Source organism: Camelus dromedarius, chromosome 12 (genome assembly GCF_036321535.1).
Source record: "Camelus dromedarius isolate mCamDro1 chromosome 12, mCamDro1.pat, whole genome shotgun sequence".
Lineage (NCBI taxonomy): Eukaryota > Metazoa > Chordata > Mammalia > Artiodactyla > Camelidae > Camelus > Camelus dromedarius.
Genome location: NC_087447.1, coordinates 16,031,686 through 16,053,881, shown reverse-complemented (window position 1 = coordinate 16,053,881; position 22,196 = coordinate 16,031,686). Strand labels below are relative to the sequence as shown.

Sequence of the window (22,196 nt, the reverse complement as noted above, 5' to 3'; positions counted from 1 at the left end):
CATGGTTTCCCTGTTTGTAAAAACAGTAATGATGATGTCTGCCTTTATTATTGAGAGAGTCAAATGGTAAGGTCCCTGAAAATGTGTGTCCTGTACTTTGTTCACTTCAATCCCCTTTGCCACCCCCACCCCGACTAGTTCTCATGGGATTTGAATGGAGCTCCCACCCCATCCCTACTTCTGTGTTTCAGGCCCAACTCAGCCCACAGAGGGAAGCTAAGGCACAGCCTCACCAGACCTGCCTTGTCCAGACCACTTGTCTGTGGTGATTACTTTCCGGCCCTGGGGCCACTTTCTGCTCACTGACCCAGAGCACCTGTGCCAGCCCTTGGGCTGCCTTGGGCTCCCCTCTGAGATAGTTCCAGCAACTTGGCCAGCTGTGTTCCAGATTCCTTCCTGTGCCTTGGTCTTGATTACGTGGCTATAGGGCAGCTTCTTGAGGGCAGGATGTGGGAGCCCTGGTCCAAATTCTTTGTGTCACACAGGAAGAAGCTGAAGCCCAGGCAGGAGGAGTCATGTGCCCCAGCTTCCACAGCGTGAGGCAGCAGGCCGGACCTCACAGCTGGGTCTCTGAACCATGCAGTGTCTCTGCGCTCCCCAGCTGGGTTGCTTGAAGCCTCCTGGCCTGCAATGCCTGAGCACCCAGCCCCGCTACAGAGTTACAGCCTGAAGACCAACTGTTCCTGGCAGAGAGAGGCCAGATTGGGCCAAATGCATGGGGAGATTTAAATAGAAAACCAGCACCACACGGAAAAATTCTCTCCTTGCCTCACTCACCAGCTCATTTTCTTAAAGATCTTTTTGCTTTTTGGAGGCTGTGACCACATTCTCTCTTTATCCATTTGTCTTTCTGGCCTCATCTCCAGTTTCTCTGCCCTACCTACTCTCTTCTCCAGTCACAGCTGGCCATATGTCACACACCCTGGGCATTTTGGGACCTCCAGGTCTTTGCTAGCGCTGTTCGCCTTTCTGGAATGCCATCCTACCACTGGTGGAAATTCCAAACTCCTCTCAGGGCCCACCTCTGACATCATTTCCGTGGTGAATCCTACTCCTCCAAAGGAATAAGTGGCTCCTCTTCAGAGTCCTCTTCAGTTTCCCCTCCCTGCCCAAGCACCTGGCCTCCAGTATAAAGCTTAGCACAGCTGGGTGTGCACTGACTACTGAACTCATTCGAGATAGCCGTGAGTGCTTCCATCTCCTGGCCAGACCAAGACCTCATGGAAGGACCATGTCTAATCTTGGTACTCCCCAGGACCCAATACTCTGCCTGGCACGTAGCAGTTAGACCCTCGGGAAACTTTTACAGTTGTATCGAAAGTTATATAATTATGGCATTAATTACTGTTACTTGAGCATCTACTGTGAACAGTCTGGTGCTGGGCTCTTAAATATTCTCATACTTTCTCACACAGAACCAGCAACATGAGTTACTAATGTGCCCCCACTTTGCAGATAAGGAAACTGAGGCTCAGAGAAGGGAAGCCATTTACTTAAGATCACACAGCAAGTAACAAGACGTGGGATTCCAAGAAGCTGTGTTTGTGATGCCAAAACAAGTAAAACAAATGATACGGTACACACAGTGCTTCTCCCTCCAACCCCCAACATTCAGACTCCAAGAGCTGGAAAAGTCCTGAGTCCTGACCATGGCCGCCATCTGGGGCCCAGGCTTCCCCCAGACAGCAGTGAATTGACAGGGAACTCCACTCGTAGAAGGAAGTCTCCCCAGGGTGGTATCCACTGGAGGCCGCCTGTGCCAGCATTCAGGGCTTCTATGTACTTTTGGGGGGCTTGCCACCCCTCACTGGACAGCGCCCCACTCAGGTGCGGTCCTGGAATCGAATCCCTCCCGGCAACTTCTCACTAGAGGTTACGGCTCCCGTTTTCAAGCCAGCGCAGCACAGCTTTCCATGACAGGAGCGATCTCCCAGTTCAGCCACACGCCTTGCAGACAACGCCAGAAGAAAACGGTTATTTTGGGAATGGTTGTCTTGGTTACGCCATCCCGCGGTGTTCCCTTCTCCATCACAATCCGTCCGTTTTCTAGGCGCGGAAGGAAGCCTTTCAAGCTTTTAAGCACTTTGTCTTTATGAGAATTCTGCCCCATCTTTTCCTCATTACTTTGTTACTCTGCACTGTCGAATCCCATTTCACAGATGGAGAAACTGAGGAACCGAGAGCGCCTTAAACCTCTTTTCCAAGGCAGTCAGGGACCAGCCCGTCCGGTTCTCAGAATCTCATTCCCTGTAACAAATTTCGATTTGAAGGACACGTGTGGTTGGCGACTTTAAAACCGCAGTCCCACGTAAATAGTTAACATTTAAAGGAACCCCCCAAGCCCCTTGCCCTCAGCTTTCAGCGGGATGCCTCTGTTTTGCAACTTTAGTTTATATCTCCAAACAGCTGGGCATTCAAAGGGTTAAACGGGACCAGGAGGGGGCCTGCTGCGGGACGGCAGAGCCAAGAAAGGGTTAAAAATGTAAACGCATTTATTCCCCTGACGATCTGTTTCAAAACGGACAGCAATGGGACCGGGGGGGTCAGGGAGCCCCCACCAAGGAATGACTTTCTAAAATTCTAGAACTTTTAATTCCGATCAAAAAAAGAAAAGTGTCCCAGTTCGAAAGTTCTTTTAACCTTTTCTATTTTCATTTATTATTTTTTTTTTCTCGATTTCTCCGCGCGGGTTGGATTATAAAAGTCGCCCTTTCCTTTTGGGTTCGAGGAGCCAGGTTCCCCTCACCGGGCAGGGCGCGGGGCGGGGGCCGAAGGGGCCCCGGGAGTTTTCTCCGGGGCCGGGTTGGGACGCGGCTGGTGAGTCCCGGCTCCGGCCCCTGAATTGGGGGGTCCGCGTCTGCCCCAAACGCCGCTTTCTTCCGTTTTCCATGTCATTTCCTGTACTAATAAGATGGTGGTCAAAGCAGGGGAGGAGAGCAGCAGCGAGTCGCCGCCGCCGCCGCGCCGAGGCTGGCGCTGAAACTTTGCCTCGCCGGGGACCAGCGCGCCCGCAGCGCGGCCGCTCCCGCCGCGGGGGCCGCCAGCCGGGGCCGCGCCGCCTCCGCCGAGCCGCCCGCCGGGCCGCCCACGTCGCCCGGGCCCCGCGGCTGCCGCAGCATTCCCGGGAAGGTGAGTCAGCCCCGGTAGCCAATGTGGCCATTGAAAATGGCTTCGGAAAGCGCTCGGCAGTTTGCCAGCGCGCGCGGGGGCCGCCGGTGCAGGGCTGCGAGCGGCTGCGGGGGTGGCGGGCAGCCGGGGGACCATCGCGGGCGGAGCAGGGAATCGGGGCGGCTCGGGCGCGGGCCAGTGGAGAGGCTCGTCCCGGCCCCGAGGTGGGTTAACCCTCGGCAGGTAGCTGCCGCCGCCGCCGCCGCCGCCGCCGCCGCCGCCGCTGCGGGATTCGGGGGCCGCCCCTCCGCCTCCTTCCTCCCCGCTTGCTGCTCGCTCGCTCGCTCGCCTTGTTACAATGTAGCCTTTTCTCTGCGCCGACGTACCGCCCGCTGACTGACGTGGACGCCGACCAATGGGAGCGGCGGCCCGGGCCGAGCGTTCGGAATGAGAACGCGGTGACACTAGCGGGGCGGGGCGCCAAATGCTGGAGGGCTCACTGCCGCTGCTGGCCTAGTTCTCGGGGGCACTTTGGGCTCGGCGCCTATGGGGGTGAGGTGTGGGGCTCGGGTCCCGCGGGGTGCAGTGGGGCCTCTTCCAAGGCGGCGCACGATTTCCCGCTAAACGTGGCCGCGCCGGGGACCGTTTCTTAATACGTTTTCCATCTTAGTTGCGGTGTAGACTCCGGGAAATCTCTCTGGAGTGTCGCCACCATCCCCCAACTCGCAATCCCCAAGGTACTCTCCTCTGCAGGTACTTAGCGGCCAATGACCTTTCTCCGGTCAAGACCAGCACGCCCTAGGCAAGTGACTGCAAGGAGAATACAAATGTCTTGAGCGTTGAGCGGTGCAGGTTGAAAAGTTGCTTCTGTCTTGTACCGGGTTGGGCGATTGGGGCTTAAGACCCCTGGGATGGGCTGAGACTTCGGGGAGAAAAATGTTAAACCTCTTTTCTTTCTTAGACGTTTGCTTCATGTGGAGAAAGGCTGTGGTGTATAATTTAGAGCGGTCGAAACTAAACACACCCAGTTCTTTGTGTGGGGACAGGAGGCAATAATGAGAGATTGCTCTTGATGCCTGGAAACCCTATAAAGTAGGGGGTTTGTCTGCGTTGGGGCAAAAGAATTTTCCGTGGCGCATGATGCCCTGGCCTCTGCCCACATTTCCCCTTGAGAGGAAGGAAAGTGTTGGGGGGTGTGGTCCATGGGGCAGAAGTAACAGGCTGTGTCTCCTGTCATGGGGAGAGGGACATGATTTTCGTTCACCAGCTCTCAGAGGCAGGCAAGCAGAGTGCTGTGTGGGCACGTGTCTGTAAACCTTCCCTTCTGGGAATAGAGCCCAGGCCAGTTGCTTTACTTGTGAAAAGGGGCTTCACCACTGGAGTCCTTCCTCCTCTTCATGCTAGTATACGACTTCGGGCTTGGCATGGTTACCTTTGACCTCCCTGGACCTTGCTTGTCTGTCCCTGAAATGGAGCCAACAAGGCCTGCCTGGCCAGGCAGTTGTGAGATTAAATGAGTTAACACAGAGAACATGCCTAGCCCCCGGCCCGATGCACGGTTTAAGAAGTGTTGTTCTCCCGGGGATTATTGCAGAACACACTCTCCTGGGAATATCAGAATTGCCTGACAAACCCCACCCAGGTCCACTCAGTTCCAAACTGGCGGGTCCTTGAAGTTGCAGCTGGGGCAGGATCTAAGCTCCCTTCCCTAGTGACATTCTTAAAGATGAGGGACTCCTCTCACCTGGCCCGGGAGCCCTTGTTCATCCATCACTTGTGTGCTCTACTGACTTGAGTTAACAATTCAGTCCTCTAGACCCTTTGGATTGATGCATTTCATAAATTTGTTCTCCTTGGTGTCAAGGAAGACTTCTATCATCTGAATCTTTCGTCACCTGGACTTAAGTTGGTGGGGAGTGTGGAGAGGGGGGCAAGGTTTCCCGAGTTCTAAGTTATTGGCAAGTATGAAGGAAGTAAAGATCCTGGACTAAGGAGTCAGGAGTCATTCCTGCTTATTCAGACACCTCCTTGGCCTACCCTCTTGGCTATCTCATGACCAATGCACGGGATCCAAGGCTGGCCCATTATCTTCCTCCGTTAAGGGGGAAGCTTCCTTTGAGGCTTTCATCTTGGCTAAGGCTGCCACCATCCTATTAGTCCTTAAGGCAGAAACCCTGGTGTCTCCGTTCCCCCACCTTAATCCAGTGCGTCTCCGGGTCTAGGGAGTTTTAGCCTATACACTGAATAGGTCCACGTCTCTCCATCTTCTCTTCCCCAGCATCTTAGTCAAGCCACCACTGTTTCTCCCCAGGACAACAGTGGCACTTCCTAACTGTCCACCTGTCACCTCCCGTCCACACCAGTCTCAGGATGGCAGTCAGAGTGATCTGTTCCAAAGACGATCACATCAGACCCCCCATTTCCTGCTGAAAACTACTGAAAAGTCTTTCCAGTGATTTTGGGATAAAGAACCAAATTGTTACCATGACCTAGAAGCCTCTGAATGATCTGGCTCCTGCCCCTTCCTTGGCCTCATCTCCCACCCTCCCATAGATCTCTCTGTCTTCCGTGTTCTCCCCTGCACATGCTGGTCTCTCCTTCTGGAATACTGAGAGAGTTGTGATCTAATGAGTGAGTTAAGGTTGGGGAAGGGCAAGATGGAGTGGGCGAGTGTCTAGCGGTCCTTAATGCTATCCCCTAAATATTTCCAGTCCACCCAGGCACATGTAGGATTGAATCTATGTCCCCTTGTGTTGGGTGGGGCCATGTGGCTGTCCAGTGAGTTGTGAACTACAGTGACACCTGTCACTTCTAGACTAAAGCATTTAGCTGCTGGTGTGAGACCCTCCTGAGTGCTTTTTTCCTGTGGCATGGCAGCTGCAAGAGGTCAGGTGGTGGCTGCTTCTGCTGTCCTGGGTCCCTGTGTCACTACCTGAGTGGAGCCTCTTGCTGTCCCACAATAGACATGCAGCCTAAGTGATAACTAAGCCTTTTTTGTTTGAGACCACTGAGATTTAGGAGTTGTTCGTTACTGCAGCATAACCTAGCCTGTCGTGACTGATACAGGAACTAGAGGAGCATCCCGGGCAGAGACAAGACACACACACAGACTTGGGAAGGCTCATCCTCAGCAGCGAGGGTGATTTTTTTGACAAACAAATCTATTAACCCTTGCCTTAAAAAGCCTTCAGGGACTCCCACTGTATTTCAGAGAAAGACAGATTCTTAAGTTGCCCTCCAGACCCTATGGGGACACCATCTTGCATCCCTCCATTTACTGTATTTAGCCTAACATGGTGCTCTCATGTCGTCCCCTCTGCTCTGTCCATGTGTTCCACTCCTCCCAGGGAGGCCTCCTCATTATCTTTCAGCTTCAGCATCACCTCTTCAGGGAAGCCCTCCCTGATGAGGTCAGACCCTCCCATTACAGTTGAACTCCCCTCTCATGGCCCCATGTACCTTCCCTTTGTATCACTTATCTTAGTAGTGATTTTACATTGATTGATGAAATTATTGCTTGCAATTCACTCTTTCATCAGACCATAAGCTCTGCGAGGGCAGGGCCTGGGCTGGCTCGTGTGTGCTGCTGTGTCTCTAGTGTCTGTGCACGAGTGCTGCTCCGTGAATACCTTCTGATGAATCTCTGAGCATTGGTTGCTGGCTTACGGTGAGCTGGGGGTCCAGGACAGGATTAATGAATGCTGCTTCCCTGGGGTGTGGGCAGGTGGGTCTAGCTAGAAGGAGGTGTCAGGCACAGCAGGCAAAGTGACTAGCCCCTAGAGTACAGATTCTAAGCTCATGTCCCAGAAGGACCATGTTTCTGGGATGTATGAGAGAAAATTCCAAGAGGGCCAAGACGGTGAGATTTATTAGACCTTTGAGGTCTCTATTCTGGAGAGTATATGATTCAGCAAAGGGGCTGCACAGTAGGAGATCCAGGACGGGTGAAGATGAAGATAATGATGATGAAGGCAGTTAATGTTTATTGAGGGTCACTGTGTGCCAGGTATGGTCCTAAGCATGTCACATACCCTATGCAGAAAACAGCTCCACAAGGTAGGTATTATTATTTCCATTTCACAGATGGGGAAACTGAGGCCCCAAGAGGTGACGTAAAAGATCCAGGGTTACACAATGGGTTGACCAAGATTGGAACCCTGGCAGTCTGATGCCATCTCCCTAGGCATGCTCTCTTAGAGTGAAGGCAGGGAACCCTCAGACCGACCAAGGAGAAGCCCCTTTCGAAATGTCACATGGAGTTATAAAGTTTCCAGGAGGTAACACCCACCTAACATTGTACTTTGAGCAGGGGGGTTCCTGGTGGCCTTGGTGCCAGAGCTGGTCTAGGACCATCTGGTGCATCTCCATCCCTGTTGGGGCCTGGGAGTCCTTAGAGGCCCCAGAGCCCTGGGTTCGTAGAATGGGGTTTGGGAGGGAGGTCCCTGCAGCTGGCCCAGGGGCTGCACCGGAAAAATAAGCCATGCAGAAAGAAAAAAAAAAAAAGAAAGAAAACAATGAAGAAAAAAGAAAAATGTGCTGTTATTTTTAAAAAGCCTGTTTCCTATTGCAGATTTGTATCTGCGTTGGAAAGGCCAATGCTCACAGAGGCATGCATGCTTGTGGTGGTGTCCCTGGGACTAAGGCTCTGTAAAGGTGTAAAGGGGAGGCCTGGGGTGTCCTTTAGTTCTTCACTCATCACATGGTCAGTGCACACAGCCATGTGCTGTATTAGGCTTCGGGGTGCAGTGTGGAACCCAGTCCTTGCCCCTCCAAAACTCACAGACCATCAGGGGAAGGTGGGCAGTTAACCAGACAGTTAGAAGTTATAGCAGAAGGGTGCAAGGAAGACAGCCATCGGCTCTAAGTCAAAGAAAGCTTCCCTGAGGAGGAGCCCTTTCAGCTGGGTTTTGAAGGATGAGTAGGAGTTGGAGAAAAAAGGAAGAGGCATTCCAGCATGGAGTGTGGCTTGTACAAAGGCATGGGCACCCAGAAGGGTTTGGAGAGGCTTAGCTAGTTCATTTGGCTGGAGAGTGTGTGTCAGGGAGGATCTGGAGGGAGATGAGACTGGAAGGAGAATGATAATGATGATAATATTATGACTTACGCACCAATCCTGATCCTGCCTCAGGGCCTTTGCATTGGTTGTTCCTGCTGCTAGAACATTCTTACCCATTATCTCCATGGCAGACTCCCTCACCTGCACCCAGGATTTGCTCAAATGTCACCTTCTTGTGGGCATGTTCTTATTTATAATTGCAACCGCTGCCCCCTTATCCCCCTGCTTCCCTGCTCTTTTTTCACCTGCGTGCATAGCACAGAGAACATGTACTATGTTTTACCAATTTATGTTGTTTTTTGGCTGCCTCCTTTAATGATACTGTAAGCTCCCAGAGAGCTGGGAGTTTTGTCAGTTTTGTTCAGTGCCACATGAACAGTGCATGGTACCTAGTAAGGCCTCATATTCGTGGAATGAGTGAATGAATTGAGCACTTACTATGCGCAAAGTGCTTCACGTGCATTTTCTATTTACTCTTCCCAGCAGCACCCTGATATTGGTATTATTATTATCCTTTAGGAAACCGAGGCTCAGAGAGGTGGAGTAACTTGCCCGAGGTTTCCCAGTTGGTAAGCTGCACAGCCGGGATTTGAACCCGGTCTCCTGGCTCCTGAGCCCTCCCACCTGACCCTGATGATCTGTCCCAGCCAGGTTGTAAAAGGTTAGGACTGCTGTGCTGGCAGTTTACAGTCTGTCTGGGGCACCTCTGGGAGCCACAGAGGGTTTTATGAGGAGAAAGCTGACGTGGAGAACAGATCCAGGTCCCAGAGATCAGCAGCAGCGGCGGCTTAGTGTGAGGCTGGAGGGAGGGAGGCCGATTCAGAGGCTGTTAGAGTAATCAAGGTAGGAGAGGATGAGGATGAGGGCGTGGTGGGGGCCAGTCCAAGAGGAAAGGTGGAGGGGGCGGGCCAGAACTTGGCCCTCCACACAGGCTCAGCGCCAGTGGGTTGGGGCACAGTTCTGGGGCCTGCAGGCTTCCTAGAGCATGTCTGGCTTCATTTCTGAGTAGCCACGTAAGTACCCCACATAAGATGGGGAGAGGGGAGCTGAGAGGGAGCCAGGGGAGCGTGTGGGTGGAGACGCTGGGCCCTGCGTTGGGGCGTGGCCCTCAGGTTCATCCGGCTCCTCCAAGTGGCGGCTTTGAGATGTGGGTCAGAGGCTCCCTCTCTTGGGGTTGCCTGTTTCTTCAACTGCAAAGTGAGAATCATTAGTAGTGCTGGCCTCATCCAGAGGAAGCAGCACTGAATACCAGTGTGCAGCACAGGGACAGCTCTGGGGCCACCTCCTTGGGTGTGAGGTCATGACCATAGGGAGGCATGACCCAGGGCACAGAAATAATCCTGTGCCCTTTGCTGAGGACAGTGGTGCCTGGCTATGAGAGAGTGAGTGAGTCAAGGGGGTCTCTCTACTTAAAGGTGACCTGACCACACCTTCAGACACTTATACACCCACCACAGGCTTATGTTCAAGGTCAAACATGCCTGGGCCTCAGTCTCCCTTTCTGTAATTGGGGAGGGTAATGTCAGTCCTGCACTACCTTCTGTGGAAGAAAACATTTTCCTCTGTATTTTCAGGACCATGTTTTAGGAGGACCATATATTGATCACCTGACAATGGCTCCCCTTCCACATCCTTTTCCGGATGAGAAAATTTGGGCTCAGAGAGGTTAAGTGACTAGCTTCAGCTCACACAGCTATAAACTAATCTTTCCAGTCACCTGGAGAAGACCACATTAACCCAGGAGACTTTAGGGGTCGCCTGCTTGTGTTATGTAACAATTCCCAGCAGGTCCCCTGGTTGCTTTAAACCCAGGATTTGATTTCTAAGCTCTTGGTTTACACAGGCCAGTTTCAGGACCATCTTCCCACCCAGAAGCCTCATGGGTCAGATCTTGCCGGCACATCTGGACAGATGAGAGACCTCCAGTGGAATGTCTTTGGGTGAGGGGAGCAGAGGTGGAGAAGGACAGAGGGCCGCTGGCTGTCTTGCTCCCTGCATCAGCCTCAGGTCAGGGGTAGGTGCTGAGGGGTGGGGACCCCTTTGCAAAGTGAGGCACACCTGGGCTTCTGGAGCTGTCAGGGCCTTCTAGGGCTTTCCCTTCCACCCCTCTCTCTTCCCCACCCTACCTGATCTCAAGGGCAACCCAGGACTCTCTTCCCAACGTCACTCTTCTCCCAAATCCTTTTTTCATTGGCCCATGAGGCAGACAGGCCGGCTCTCATGAACCCCATTTTATAGCTGGAAAACAGGCTCAGAGATGGGAGGTGACTTGCTGGAAGTCATACAATTTAGGGAGTGACCAAGCTAAAATTCTACCTCCAAATCTAGCATCCTTTCCTCTGTACGCCTGTGCCCCTCTTCCTAGAATCAGGGCAGAATGGGGACCTTTGAGAGTGTTTGGCTTAGTCTCTGGGCCCTCCCCTTCAAAAGGACAGGATGTCCAGCCAATGCTTGAACAGCTTGAATATCCACAGTGGCAGGAGCTCACCCCATCCTGAGGGGTCAGAGGCAGCAGCCCCCGGGTACTGTGCATGAGGGACCTTGGGGCGGGAGGAGGTGGTGACCAGGGGGCTCCTTCTCTGGGCAGGGTTGAGGGCGAAAGGGCCCAGCAGGCAGGAAGATTAGCTTGTCTTGGGCTGGGCTGATATGGACGTCACCGAGCATGTAAATATGGAACCACCCCCACAATGTCAGCTTTCCCAGAGTGGCTTCTTCCACTATCTCGTACTTTCCCCAAGGAAAAGTGCTGAGGGCCAGGAAGCGATCCTGCTGCCCGATGCCCAGGGGATGGAGATGGCCGGCTTGGGAGGCTCCGGGACGGCTGAGGGGAACGGGGAGCAGCCCATGGGACCCTCAGCCCCCGCAGGGAGTGAGCCTCTTGGGGGGGCAGCCGACTGTGACCCAGCCAGGATGAACTCAGCGTTGTCATGGCCCAAGGTACAGGGAGGGTGGGCTCGGGACCGGGGGGTGGGGGTGGAGTTGCAGCCCTGACTCGACCTCACAACCGAACTCTTCACTGCCCTAACCCAGCCAAACAGGGGGCATTTTCCCAGGGTGGTGCAAGGCTGCCCCTCAGACCAGCTGTGTTCCAGAGGGGGCTGGTATTTGGAGAGGAGGTGAAGAGGATCAGAAGCTCGAGGTGTCCCAGGGAGGTAGGCAGGATAGAAGGGAGAAGCCCCTTAGCCTGGGGCAGGGGAGGGCAGGGCCGTGAGATCTTCCAGGAAATCAGCAAACTCAGCAGCCAGCGAAGAATTTACCCTGAAGAGAAGATGTTGGGTCTTGTGGGGAGGGTGAGCAGAAAGGGAAGGTCCAGGTCAGAGTTTCAGACTGGGTGATGCCAGGTGTTTCATAAACATCAGTATTAGCCAAACCTGAATGAGACCTATAGGTCTGCATAGACTCAGCCTGAAGCCTGCTGCCCAACTCGTGTTATTAGTCTCAGTTAATAGAGGAGAAATTGAGGCCCAGAGAAGTCAGATGACTTACCCAAGGCCATACAGCTATGAAAGGCTGAGCCAGGATTTGAGCCCAGGTCTGGTCTGAGTCTGGAGAGTGAGCTCTTCACTCCTGCATGGGGCTGCCTCACTGTTACTGCAGTGGGAAATGCTGTCAGGAGCCTGTGCTGGGAGGGAGAGTGGACTGGAGGGTTGCAGGTTCCAAATATCCACCCCTGTGGTGCTGGGCAGTTCGGAAAAGTTCAGCGTGGGCCAGCTGTCAAATCAGGCCAGTCACCCTCTCTGTGCTCCTATGTGCTCATCTGTGAAATGGAGATGCCTAGCACAGGTACTGCCCCTGTTACAGGGCTGTTGGGACCCTCCCATCCAATACTTGGTTCAGCTGATGTTCACAGAGTGCCCCCTTGGGCTCTGGAGGTCCAAATATAAACCTAATGTGATGGGCCCTCCACATAGGTCCCTCTGGGAAAACCAGGGGCAGGGCCCCAACAGTGCCATGGAGAGGGTGGTCTGCCGACCATTGCCCATCTGTGATCTCTGTGTGACTGGTCTGCAGCGAGACATGTACAGACACAGAGAACTGTTGAGAAACTCACTGACACTGCAGCGTCATTTTATATTGTAATTAACAAAAGCGTCAGTTGGCAACAGACTGGAAAACTTTAAAAAAACAAATCTCTTTACCACAAATAGTTTGAGCAGCTCTGGCCCAGATCCTAACTGTGATTGAAGGTAGGCAGTGCCTTGCTGCTCAGGGACTCGGTGGGGACGGGAGAAAGTGTTCTTCCTTGGCGGTGGGGGTGGGAGAGTGTGATCAGGCTTCCCAGAAGTGACGTCCAGCTGGGCCTTGAAGGAGAAGTAGGAGTTTGCCAGGTGGAGGAAGAAGGAAGAACATTTTAGGCACTGGGAACAGTATGTGCAAAGGCAGGCAACGTGAGGATCTGATGGTTCAGGGAAGGGCAGGTGATCAGGGTGTTTGGAGAAGAGATGGCAGAATGGCCCTGGAGAGGCAGGTTAGGGCCAGACCAGGGAGGCCTCAAATACCAGGCTAAGGATCTGAGAGCTGAAGACTGTCCTGGTGGCAGAGGTCCTGAGGTGGGAGATGAGATCCGGGCTGAGTAGGTGCTTTACAGGACTGAAAGGGCCATTAGGGGGCTTCCTTTTAGTCTTCAGCCTTGAGGAAGGCTGCTCCCTTGTCCCCAGTGCAGTGAGTTGCTGGTAGGCAGACCCCATAGTTCTGTAGGTGCCTGGCTGCCCTGGGAGTCAGTCCTGGCTGGACAGGCAGGCAGTTCTTCAGCATGAGCAGCAGGGCTTCCCAGGCTGTTCTGTTCAGTGGTTGGCATCTGATGTGGTTGGATGGCCAAGGCAGAATGCTCTTGTCCCCACTGCCCTAAGCTGCCAGTGCTGTGATCTCACAGGGGCTGTGCCGGCCGCGCCCTAGGAGTCCAGAGCCATGCTTGGGAGTGTGGGTGGGAGGCCTGTAGTCTGAGGCTGAGTTTGGGGTGTTGGCCAGGCACCAGGAGCCTGGTGTGTGATGGTGTGGTGTCCATTTAGGAGGTAAGCAGTCAACGGGGGCCTGAAGTTGCTTCCTGCACGAACCCTGTGATGGGCAAGGCCTGCATTTGTGGCACTTGGTGTGGAACAGTTGGTGTCCCAACCTGGGCCAGCTCAAGGGAGCAGAGAGCGTGTGTCAGGGCAGACTCAGCTCTGGCGCAGCTTCCTGTCCCAAAAGGAGGTGACCTGCCCTGTTCTGGGGTCCCTGGGAACAGACCACAGTGCACCTGGGCCTACGTGTGGCCACAAGTCCACGGGGAGCATAGCGGCCTGCCTAGGAGGGAGCTGTGGGAAGCGCCTCTCCTGCCAGCCCCACCTACACCATCCTCCTCGGGGCCCTGTTCAGGGTGGCCCAGTCTCTGGCTCCCTCCTTGCAGCTCCCTGTCAGCTGGGCCCCACAGCAGGCTGGGCTGTCTGGCTGCCATTCAGCGGGGAGTCCAGCTGCCGGGGATCCTGCGGGATGGGGCTGGGCAGGCGTTCGCGGGAGTCATTGGGATGCTGTCGTTGATCTTGCTTGGAGGCTCGTGGCTTGAGTCCTCGGACCCCCTGGCTCCCTGTCCCGTGGGCTGGTCCCGTGTTGGGCTCAGTATTGCCAAAGCCCTGGCAGTGGGGGAGGGAGGCCTGGGCAGCTCTGGGGCAGCTGGACCCACCTCAGGCTTTGTCCTGCTGCCCACCCCGAACCAGAGCCCAGGATTTCTACCCTTGCTTCTCCGGGGCCCTCCCCTCTCCTCGCTGGCCCTCGAGCCTGTTCTGCATGGCCCAAGCTGCTTTGCCTCCCAGGTGGAGTCCTCCCAGGCCTGCCCTTTGCTGGCCGCAGCCTGTCTCAGCTTCTGGCAGTGGCTGAACTTTGCTCTTCCTCTCCCTTGATTGCCCTTGTAGCTCTGTCTGTCTGCCCTGGCTCCCTGGGCCAGCGGTGAGGCGAGGACTCGCTGGCCCGGCTCCCAGGGGCCCACTCCCCCAGATTCAGGTAGAAACCAGACTCCTCCCTGGCACCTGCCAGTGGCTCCCTGCCCTCCCAGAGCACCCTGACCCTCAGCCTGGGACAGTGGCCAAGAAGGGCTCCACCGCCCTTTCGGACTCACTCCTGTCTCCTCCTGCGCCCTTCTCTCCTGGAGAATCCCTCTGCTGCTTCCTGGTCCCTGCCTGGGGCCAGCGACGGGCTCCTTTCTGGCTGCCCCTGGGCTCCCACACTTGTAGCACGTTCAGATGTTGCCATCTCCTTTTCTCAGTGCCCTGTGTCCATGGCACAGATGGGGCCTTGTGTTTTGTGGGACTCTGTGTGGCTCACAAAGGGGCTAAGTGGACAATATCTCACTTCATCAACACAGCAGGCTTGGGAGGTAGATCCTGTGAGCCCGTTTTGCAGATAAGGGATTTGAGGCTCCATGGGGGTCAGTGACTTTGTCAAGGGCTTATAGGAAGTCAGAAGCAGAGCTGGGTCCCAGACCCATATCTCTTGGCTCTCTTCTTGACTCCAAAGCTGTCTTGAAACTCAGAGCTTCATGGATCTTCACTGGTTATATTGTCAGGAGCCAGTGCCTGAGTAGGGCTAGGGGTCTGGCTGGGGCTGAGGCTCAGCCTGTTGGGAATTAGGGCTCACTGTGTGGCCTGGGCTGTCATCTGGGTTCAGTGTCACAGTCAGAGGCAGTCAGCCCTATAAGCGTTTTACATCTACTTCCTCCTCCTTCCTTCCTGAATTCTTGTCCCCAGTGTGAGGTCTTCCCAAAGGCGCGGCCCCCATCCTGGGAGTCTGAGGCTGAGGCCAGGCATGCTGGCCAGGGGCATGGGGGCTGCTTGGACCCAGGGCTGGGGCTAGGAATTACTGGGGGAAGGGGAGAGGGAGAGCTGGACTGCGGGAGGCAGACTCTCAGTAGCTGACCTGCGTGCCTCCGACTGGGTCACTGAGGGACCACAACTCCTGGCCTGTCCCTCCTGCAGGGCCTGGTGCTCTGTGCTCCTTACAGCCACTCATGGTGGGTGGGGACAGGAGGGCTTTGCTCCCACTCTCCTGATGAGGCTCTGAGGTTCGAAAAGGCCAGACCCACCCCCTCACAGTACATCCCTCCACCCCAATGCAGATGCCTGCACACTTCCAGAGACCAGCAGCTCCCTGTCCCCAAGACAGCTCACTGTGTCTTTTTAATGCTGTTTTGCTAAGTTTTAACTATGTAAGGAATATACAGATACATCTTTGCTGTAAAATAACATATATTATTTAAAAGGTGAAATATTTTCTTTCTTGAGAACCACAACATTCCAGCCTCCTCTGCAAGGTTAATCATCACTGTTATTACTTTGGTAATAACCTTATAGGCCTTTGTCTACATATTGCACACAGAACCTACAGGAATATGCACCATTATTGTGTGTGTGTGTGTGTGTGTGTGTGTGTGTGTGTGTGTGTGTGTGCACGCACGCATGTGTGTGTTTAAACAAATGGTTTCATTCTGCATATTGTTTTTCTCACTTAGCATTGGATCTAGGAAATCTAGTCATAGTTTTACATAGTGAGTTTACCACAATTGTTTCTTTTCTTTTCCTTCTTTTTTTTTTTTTGAAATGAGTGTATGTATCAGTGGAGAGGGCCATCACTTATTTAGCTAGTCTCCTACCACTGGACATTCAGGTTACTTCTGATTTTATTGCTTTGTCTCCTTGGTCATATTTAGAGTAGCTACTGCTGGGTTATGGGAGCCTGTTGCATTTTTAAAGAAGTATTGTGCAGTATTTAACATCTATCCACTGAGACTTTGCAGAGAACCAAATGTCCCCCTGTAGGTCCCTGAGTATTCCTGAATCTCTTTTTAGCCAGGGGGAAAGTCTGCTTCCGGCCCCCTGCCCCCTCCCTGTCCCCAGAGACCTGGAAACAGTGGCCATGGCCCCTGCAGCCTTTTCCCTTTCACACTTAGGTTTTTCCCCCCATACTCAGAAGGCGTGTTTCTGAATAACTCCACTCTTGGGTGGCTGCTTAAGTGGAATCTGGAGTCCAAATGCCTTGCTTCAAATCCTGGTGTTTCTGGGAACTCGACTTAACCTCTCTGTGCCTAGTTTCATCCTTTGTAAAACAGACATAACAGTAACATCTCTATCATAGAGCTTCTCTGAGAACCAAGTAAGATAACACACACAAAGTGCAAAATGCTGCGCCAAGCACCTTGTAACATCCTAATAATATTATCCTGGGGTCTCTCGATTGCATTAGCTCCAGACACACCTCTGTGGGCAACCCAGGATGGCTCCAGCCTTTACAATGGCTTCATCCTACTGTCCACTGATTTCCCAGAGGAGACTGCTGCCTGGGAATGCAGTGGGTGATCAGATTTCTGCCCGGCTTGGCCCTGCAGGTTCTGGATCGGGGCCTACAGGGAGGGAAGGAGGTCAGCCTGACCCTTTGCTTGGTGGTGGTGGCCAGGAACCTGGTAACGTAACCCACACCTTGAGCAGATTTACCAGCTCTCAATGGGACCTGTTGTGGCCGGGGATTTGATCTCCCTTGGACTGTGTGGTGGGCAGGAGAAGCAAGCAGCATGGGGCCAACCTCTCCCCTGAGATCCCAGGGGCCCCTCTGGGCCACACTGGCTGGTCCAGGCCTGGGTTTACCTTTCAGCCCCTGGGACGAATCTCTGCAGGTGACTGTATGGGTAGTGCTGCTGGAAAGGGTGGCCCCTTGGCTCTTTCTCTCACACCTCCATCCCCCCAACCCCTTTCAGGTTCTAAACCACCTTTATGTCACCATCTTACTGGCTCTGCACGGCCACCTGGTGAAGTAGACAGCCTTGTCAAGGCCGTTTCACAGATGTGGAAACTGAGGCCCAGAGACATTAAGTGACTTTCCCAAAGCCACACAGTTAACCTCTGGCAGGGTTGGGAATATACCTGTGCTGTCTGGCTCCTCGTTCAGTTCTTTTACGCAAGGCTACCCAACATGATAGGCTTGGCAGAAAGTGCCCAGCGGGGCAGCCCTGCTTGACCTCTTGCCCTCTGGTCAGTGGCATCTGTGGTGAGTGAGCACAGAGGGCTGGGATTATTTCCTGAAAGGCAAGAAGCACGGTGGCTGGCCTGGGGCCCTGCCTGTCCCCAGCACTAAACACAAACCCTCTTAGTAGCCAGAGGTGGCGGAGGGCAGAGTGTGGCTGCTTCAGCTGGCCTTGCTCTCTGGGCCTGTCCTGTGGTGTGGGCAGGGGCCTGCAGCAACACTGGGGACTCTGGGTACTTCTCCAGGGAGGCAGGAGAGCAGCCATCATGGGGCCATGTTAACAGTGGAGAAAGAGAGGCTCAGGAAGGCCCAGGGGCTGGGCTGGGCTGAACTGGCGGCCAGCAGAAAGGAGACTCGAACCCACTTCCTGATAAAGACATAGACCCTCACCGGCCGTGCTACTGGGTCACACCCAAGAAACCGAGCCAGCCTAGCTTAGAGTTAAAAGCGTGGGTGTTGGGGTTGGAGGGACGTGAGCTTGCGTCCTGGTTCAACAATAACTATCCATGTTTACTGAGCACTTACTGTGTGCCAGGTGCTAGTCTAAGTTGTAACCTGTAATACTTCACTTAATCCTCAGAATTACCTCCTGGTATAAACCATTATTATTCTCCATTTACTGAGGAAACCGAGGCCCAGAGAGGTGACTTCCCAAGGTCATAGGGGGTTGAAGCTGGGATGTGAATCCCGAAAGAGTGGCTGGAGGTTGCCAGTGAACCACTACAATGCCTCTCGTGGCCAGGAGGGCCACAACACAGCTGTCTCATCCTGGGACAGCACCTGACGCACGGCGGGCACTTGGTTCATGTTTGTCAAGTGAATAATTGTGTGACTGGATGTGAGATTTTGGACAAGTGACTCAGCTTCTCTGTATGTCCCTAAAATGAGTACCCAGTTACCTTTTCTCCAGTGTTGTTGGGAGGGTCCAGGGCGGTGATATTTGAAAGTGCTGAGCTCAGGACCGGGCCACGGCACCTGCGGTCACTCTGGGGAGACAGTGCCTCTGAGCTGCTCTGAACCGTCCTGGGAATGGGTGGTGCTGCTCTGAGCTGTCTCACTGGCGCACAGCTGCCCGCCCTGGGGGACAGAGGCAAGTTCTCTGCGTGGGTAGGTGAGGGGTGTCACTCATGGCTGGCCTTGGATTTCCTCTGGGCAAAGCCAGGGGCCAGAGGGGGTGAGGGTGAGCACTGTGACCGAGTTCATACAGGACCCCTGCATTCCTCTGGGACACTCACAGCCTGCTGGGTGGTTCACACACACACGCTTTCTTGTCAATTTCCCACGTCCATCTTTCCTCCAGGCTTGGGGAGGCAAAGTGACTCACCCCAGTTCCCACAGGTGTGGAACGGGATTCGAGACGGCCTCACCTACTGCCTGGTGAGAAGCCCTCTCCAGTTGCTCACTGGTTCCAAAAGTGGGCCAGATGCCTGGGGCAGAACCAGATCAAGGGCCCCTGGACGTCTTGGGTGACTCCCACCTCAGCTACCCCTGTGTGCAGGGAATCCCCCCCACCCCCAATTCAGATTTGCTCTCTTTTTGAACAGCTCTGACAGTAGGTTCTCTGCAGCAGGACTCAGGAGATGCAGTTCCATCCCAGGCTCTGCTGTGCGGCCTTGAGTAAGTTCCTTCCCCTCTCTGGACCTTGGTGTACGGCCCCATGAAGTGGGACCATGGGGCTTGCTGATACCTGTTGTTCTTTCCCTCCTTTTTAGGGGTATGATTTATGCCTCGGGACCCAGACTAGCATTTTTTTCAAACCCTTTTGAAGAAACTGGGATACTGGGGACTCTCCACCTTGCCAGTTGAAACAACTGGGTTTGGAGTCGAGGACAAGGTTCTGATCCTAGACAGTCCGGAGACTGTGAGAAACACATGACAGGGCGTGGTGGGACTTGCCAGGGAACCCCGCCGGGTCCGCCCCCCTTGCCCCAGCCTGAGAACTCAGGGTTGGGCATACAGCACCCTGTGTCTGGGGAAGCACCACTTTTGGAGGTCACGAGATCGGGTTTGAATTCAAGCTTTGCCACTTACCCTTTGGCCACCCATTTGGCCTCTCTGAGCCTCAGTTTCCTCACCTATAAAACAGAGGAGGTGAAACTTTCTCCCTAAGGTTGAAGTGAGGATGAAATGCGTGTGTGTCTTCCCAGTGATCCACTGACACTTAGCCGGCTCCCAGTGGCATTTGCGGATCTGTTGAGTGGGTGGGGCAAGGGTCAGAGAAAGCTCCGGAAGCCTTGCCAACAGTCCTGGAGGCTGAGTCCAGAAATAGAAGACCCCAGAGGCAGAGGCTCCTGACGGCCAGGCTGGCCTCCACCAGCCCCCAGGAGGCCACACGGAGCTGGCAGCAGGGCCCTTCCCTCCCTCCTGGGGCTGTTGGCTGCATAAATTACTCGGCAGCCTTTGGGCTAATTTTACCTTCTTGGTTTTCATGAATCATTTCCCATCCGGGGGCGTGTGAGAGAGATGGAAATGGCTCTGCCAGCTGGATGCCCGGGCGCCAGCCGCAGCGAAACGCCCGTGGTAAGCCCCGCTTGCGTGCTCTCAGAAGCGAGGACAGGACACCCAGGGATCCCCAGAGGGGCCCCTGAGGGCCAGCTCCTTCCAGCTGTGTTCCTGGGCCTCCGGGTTATAATTTGGAGTAAATGAGCCTCAGCCGGTCCAAAGGAATTTGGAACGAAATGGTTTTACTATGATGGACCTTTGGGTCTGTGGTGACCTCAGTGATGGTAGTGCTTCAGCAGAGAGACCCCTGTGACCTGCTGGGGTGCTGCTTTGTGGTCCAGCTCTGAGAGTTTGCAGGAATGCTGAATTTTCCTAGCACAGAATACCAGAGCTGGAAGGTTCTAGCAGAGAATCAAACCTAACCGCCTTGGGTGAGCTGAGGCTCAGAGAAGGGAAGGAATTTCTCTAAGGTCAGTGAATGGGTGGAAGAGCTCAGGCCAATAGTTATTTACTGACAGCTTACCACTTGGCTCCCAGCGACCCTCTTGGACTATTATTACCCCCATTTTATGGAGGGCTAACTGAAGGCACAGAAGGTGAAATAACTTACTCAGAGGACACGGTTGTAAGTGGCGGAGCCACAGTCCGTACCCAAGCTGCCTCACTGGATTGCTCACGTTCCTGACTCCTACACCAAGCTGCCTCATAGAGTAGGTTGATAAGGTCGCTGTGAGGAGGCCCTGGAACCAGCTCCCACTCATTTTCTTCTAACATTTACCACCTGTGGAATAGTTCCCTGCCGGGAACTATTCTGGACACTGGGAACTTAGGGGCAGCCAGAGTGGAAAGAGGCTCGGAGCCCAGCGAGATCCCTCCCCGGCACCCCCATCTCACCTGAGGCAGGGTTCTCAAAGGACAGTGTCTACGCAGCTCTTTGGTCTCTGCCACAAGCTCAGAAACCCAACCCAGGCAGGGGACGTCCCCGAATGACACAGGCCGGCTGGAGATCTGGAAAGTAAGTGCCCTGCTCGTTTGATCAGGGTCACCACCACCTTGCTCCAGCAGATCATTGCCACAGGGGACTGCCTGCCTGTGTTGCTAGTGCTTCTGATTTGTCAGAAAAGCTAAACATCCACATTTTGACATGAAATCTTCTTTTCTTCAAAGTTGGCAACAAAAGCAAAAATAAAAAAAGAAGAAAAAACTGGAAAAATAAAGCTCAACCACCAGTTTGTAAGCTGTGGATCCTTGCTTCTGCTGCCTCTCTACAGGCCTGTCTCTAGTTAGAACACGTTCTTGTTCTAATCATCCCTCAGGAGCCACCTCTCCTAGAAGGTCCCTTTACTCCCCACCATGGAAGTCCCTCCCCTAGCTCCCCACCTTGATTGCAGTTTGTCACCCTCAACACTAGGCTGCCACCCTGCAGTAGTGGAAAGGGCGTGGGCTTTGACTTGGATAGACTCCAGACAACTGCTCTGCAGCCTTGTTCAAGCCACTTAAGCTCTCTGAGCCTCCAGTTCCTATCTGAAAAACAAGTGAAGTGAAACTGTACTCAGTAGCTTGTCAAAAGGACTAAATACAATCAGACAGAAACTCAAGTCAAGCAGGTTTAGACAAAAGTGAAACTTATGGGCTCAGCAAACTGAGAAGTCCGGAGCATCTATGGCTTCAGGCACCGTTGGATCCAGGGCTCACACAGTAGCGTCAGGACTCAGTCTGTCTATCCTACTCTGCTTTCTTTGGTACTGGCTCCATTCATAGGCAGGCTATTATATGTGGCAGCGCAGTGGCTGGCTGCCAGCAGATCCATGCTTAAGTTCTATTCTTTCAGCAGTTCCTCTTCCCAGCAGACTCCTCCAAAGCCCCAAAACTGCAGCTTCTGATTGGCTGGGCCCTTTACCCTTCCCTGCACCATTCACTACAATGGGCAGGTATGAGCGCTGATTGTCTGGTCTTTAGTCCAACCAATCAGAGTGAAGCATTTTGAAAAGGGGGCTCCCCAAGGGCACCAGGGGGCTTGGTGGCACAAAGGGGAATGGAGGCTAGCAGGGAAACCTTCAGACGTTCTAGCCCGGCTGCAAGCCTCATGAGGGCAGGGACCTAGTTCACCCCAGGTTCCCAGCACCTAGGACAGTGCCTGGCATTCCATAGCACACAAAAGTCAAGAGTGAATGAATGGATGTCCTCCATAATGCATGTAAAACCCCTGTCCATATCCCTCCTGCCTCCTTCCTGGAGGACCAGGATGAAGGCCTTCCATCCTTGCCAGGTGCACCTCCCTGTGGAGCATCAGGGTTCCGCAGTACCTCCTCAGTGCGGAGCTTGTCAGCCCAGTGGGAGGAGTCCCAGGACACCATTTGTTTGGACCAGCTTGACATATGGTCATTATAATCATTAGTGCCCCCATCATCTTGAATTCACAGGTACCTTTCTCAGAAATCATCTCACTCTTTGTTTATTTCTTTAATGCCTGTGTCCAGATAATTTATGTTCATTACTATTTTGAGATTGAGCTGCTGGTAGAGCTTCAATTTCCTCAAATGTAAAAAGGGTTTTAGATTATATCTACCCTGCAGGGTGGTGGAGAGGATTAAGTGAGATAATA

General features: G+C 53.8%; 1 protein-coding gene across 4 annotated transcripts in view; it reads left to right on the top strand.

The window, feature by feature from the left end:
- The first annotated feature begins 3,064 nt into the window (after positions 1 to 3,064).
- PRDM11 (PR/SET domain 11) overlaps positions 3,065 to 22,196 on the top strand; it is a 79,548-nt gene continuing 60,416 nt past the window's right edge. For 2 of the 4 annotated variants that reach the window (XM_064492415.1, XM_064492414.1), the window contains exon 1: positions 10,745 to 11,101. In XM_064492415.1, coding sequence (XP_064348485.1) covers positions 10,811 to 11,101 — 291 coding nt within the window. In that variant the 5' untranslated portion in view covers positions 10,745 to 10,810. Of the gene's footprint in view, positions 3,130 to 10,744; positions 11,102 to 22,196 lie in introns of those variants that run through there. The other 2 variants (XM_031459742.2, XM_064492416.1) reach the window with 2 other exon arrangements.